The 2,306-nt window shown below is 47.8% G+C and overlaps 1 protein-coding gene across 2 annotated transcripts in view; it reads left to right on the plus strand.

Moving 5' to 3' along the window:
• The first annotated feature begins 88 nt into the window (after window positions 1-88).
• Window positions 89-2,306, plus strand: part of Ctsc (cathepsin C) — a 40,721-nt gene continuing 38,503 nt past the window's right edge. Inside the window, exon 1 of one of the 2 annotated variants that reach the window (XM_029568854.1) lies at window positions 89-391. In XM_029568854.1, coding sequence (XP_029424714.1) covers window positions 220-391 — 172 coding nt within the window. In that variant the 5' untranslated portion in view covers window positions 89-219. The remainder of the gene's footprint in view (window positions 392-2,306) is intronic. The other variant, XM_029568853.1, reaches the window with a different exon arrangement.

Genomic DNA, 2,306 nt, shown 5'->3' on the forward strand with positions numbered 1-2,306 from the left:
CTTCCCACCCAGCCACACCCCGCTGGCCCCGCGTCCCACCCATTTCCACCCACCCATCACCGCACCCCCCCTACCCGGCCTCCCCGCACTGTAACCCCTCCCCCTGCTCTCGGGTTTCCGGGCTTCTGGCTATTTTCAGACGCGAGCCACTAGGGTCTCCTGACTCCTTGGCGCCGCTGCGCGCTCTGGCTCCTGCTCCTGTTTCTCCCGCCTGTAGCCATGGGTCCCCGGCCTCGCCCGGTGCTGGGCGCCCTCCTGCTGCTCCTCTCCGGAGTCTGCACGGTGCTCTGCGACACACCTGCCAACTGCACCTACCCTGAGCTACTGGGCACCTGGGTCTTCCAGGTGGGCCCCAGCGGTCCCCAGCGCGACGCTAACTGCTCGGCGATGGGTAAGCCGCGGCCTGGGACTCCGAGTCCCCCTTTTCTACCCTGAACCCCCATCCCGGGCCGACGCTCGTGGGTGACTGCGGTGCAGTGAGCAGGCACCCGTCCCTCGGGGGAATCTTCTCCGAGCCAGGACTGAGAAGTTACATTTGAGCTACTGAGAACTTTGACTTTACACTTTCTTATCTTGAGGTCACAACTCCTCTTTTCAAGAAAAGAAAAAGAAATCCCCCTAATTTTTATTAACTTAGTTACTTTGATTTCTTAGAAGAGTGTGTCAAACTGCAGTCTGGCAGGCTTTTCTTTTTAAGAATCCGGTTGAGCTCTGACTGTTCAGGATGAAGCAAGTTTTAGTCTGTGAGACTGTGGGAAAAGACTCCATCCTCAGCGGTTTGGAATTGGGTCTGTGTTCATGCTACTCTTCCTTGTAAATCCTGGCAGCACCCCTGCTCAGTTTCACGGATTACACAGAGGCATACAAAAGCTTTTTGTCTCTGTGGCACTCTCTACCCAGTGATATTTGGAAATGCCCAGAGCTAGGCACAATTGCCTTGCTCACTGAAGGCTCTCAATGAGTATGCAGTGTGTGAACTCTGGGGCATTCCACGTGCCCCAGATAACCTGCTTATGATATGGAAAAACACTAGAACAAACAACAGTGACACTCCTGGTCTCCCCAAAGCCTGGCAGCCTGACTTACACAGAGGGAAACTCGGTGGTCATTTTCTTGTCAGAATAAAGTTTGTCAATCATCCTTTTTTAAAGACCCATTTAGTTAATTTCGGGTTACTGTGTCTTTGCTTAATCCTGGTAATCATGTACCTTTGTTTTCTTTTGTAAATTTGAGCATGGAGATGATGCTAAAGGGAGATAAGCATATGTACTGTCCTGTCACAGTGGTATCCATCTGGAGAGTTAATTTGAGAGAATGAAGTATGGAACTCTCCAGATGGACACAGCTAAACTCTTGTCTGGAAGCCTATAAACCTAATTTTGACTTTAACCCATTAGTTAAAGACACCCACAGATCTGAACCCTCATCTTATGAAAGTTAAACATTAATGCCTGTCAAGGCAAATTAGCTTTATATGCTAGGAACCTCGAATTTGCTGAGTCCTTTGGAAAGATCCAGATTCCAAGGAGCTCATTTCTATGTACAGCTATTGAGGAGAAAGGCACCTCATCTCTTCTACTAGACTCAACAAGTCCTTAGGATTTGGTAGCTGGTCTTTTTATCTTGCACATTTTATTATGTATTTTTTTTTAACCAATATTTTGTATTCCCCCATTTCTGCCTGTAAGTTCGAACATCCCCCATTCTTTACATGGAAAAGTATGAGGTCTCCCTGCTGCTATGTGACACTTTTCTGCCTTGGGAATTCTGACTCCATAGGCTTGGCCAGGATCTCCCCAGGACTGTACATAGGGAACAAGATGGAGACCAATCTCTCTCTCTCTCTCTGTCTCTCTGTCTCTCTGTCTCTCTCTCTCTCTCTCTGTGTGTGTCTGTCTTGATCTCTCACTGTGTCTCTCTGTCTCTCTCTCTGTCTCTGTCTCTGTCTCTCTCTCTCTCTCTCTGTGTGTGTGTCTGTCTTGATCTCTCACTGTGTCTCTCTGTCTCTGTCTCTCTCTCTCTCTCTCTCTCTCTCTCTCTCACTATGTAGCCCTGGCTATCCTGAAACTCACTGTATATACCAAGCTGGCCTCGACCTCATAGAGGTCCCTTTGCTTATGCCTCCCCCTGCAGAGATCAGTTTCTTTTTTGTTTTGTTTTTTTTTTTAAACATTTACAAAAACTTTACTGAGAATTTCATACATGTTTATAGAAGGTATTTTGATCAAATCCATAAATCCATGCCCGCTCCTCCTCCTCCAACATTCCCCCCTCTAAAGAGGTAATCCTAAAATCTTTTAAGGATT

This window comes from Nannospalax galili, unplaced genomic scaffold (assembly GCF_000622305.1).
Source record: "Nannospalax galili isolate Female #2095 unplaced genomic scaffold, S.galili_v1.0 scaffold278, whole genome shotgun sequence".
NCBI lineage: Eukaryota > Metazoa > Chordata > Mammalia > Rodentia > Spalacidae > Nannospalax > Nannospalax galili.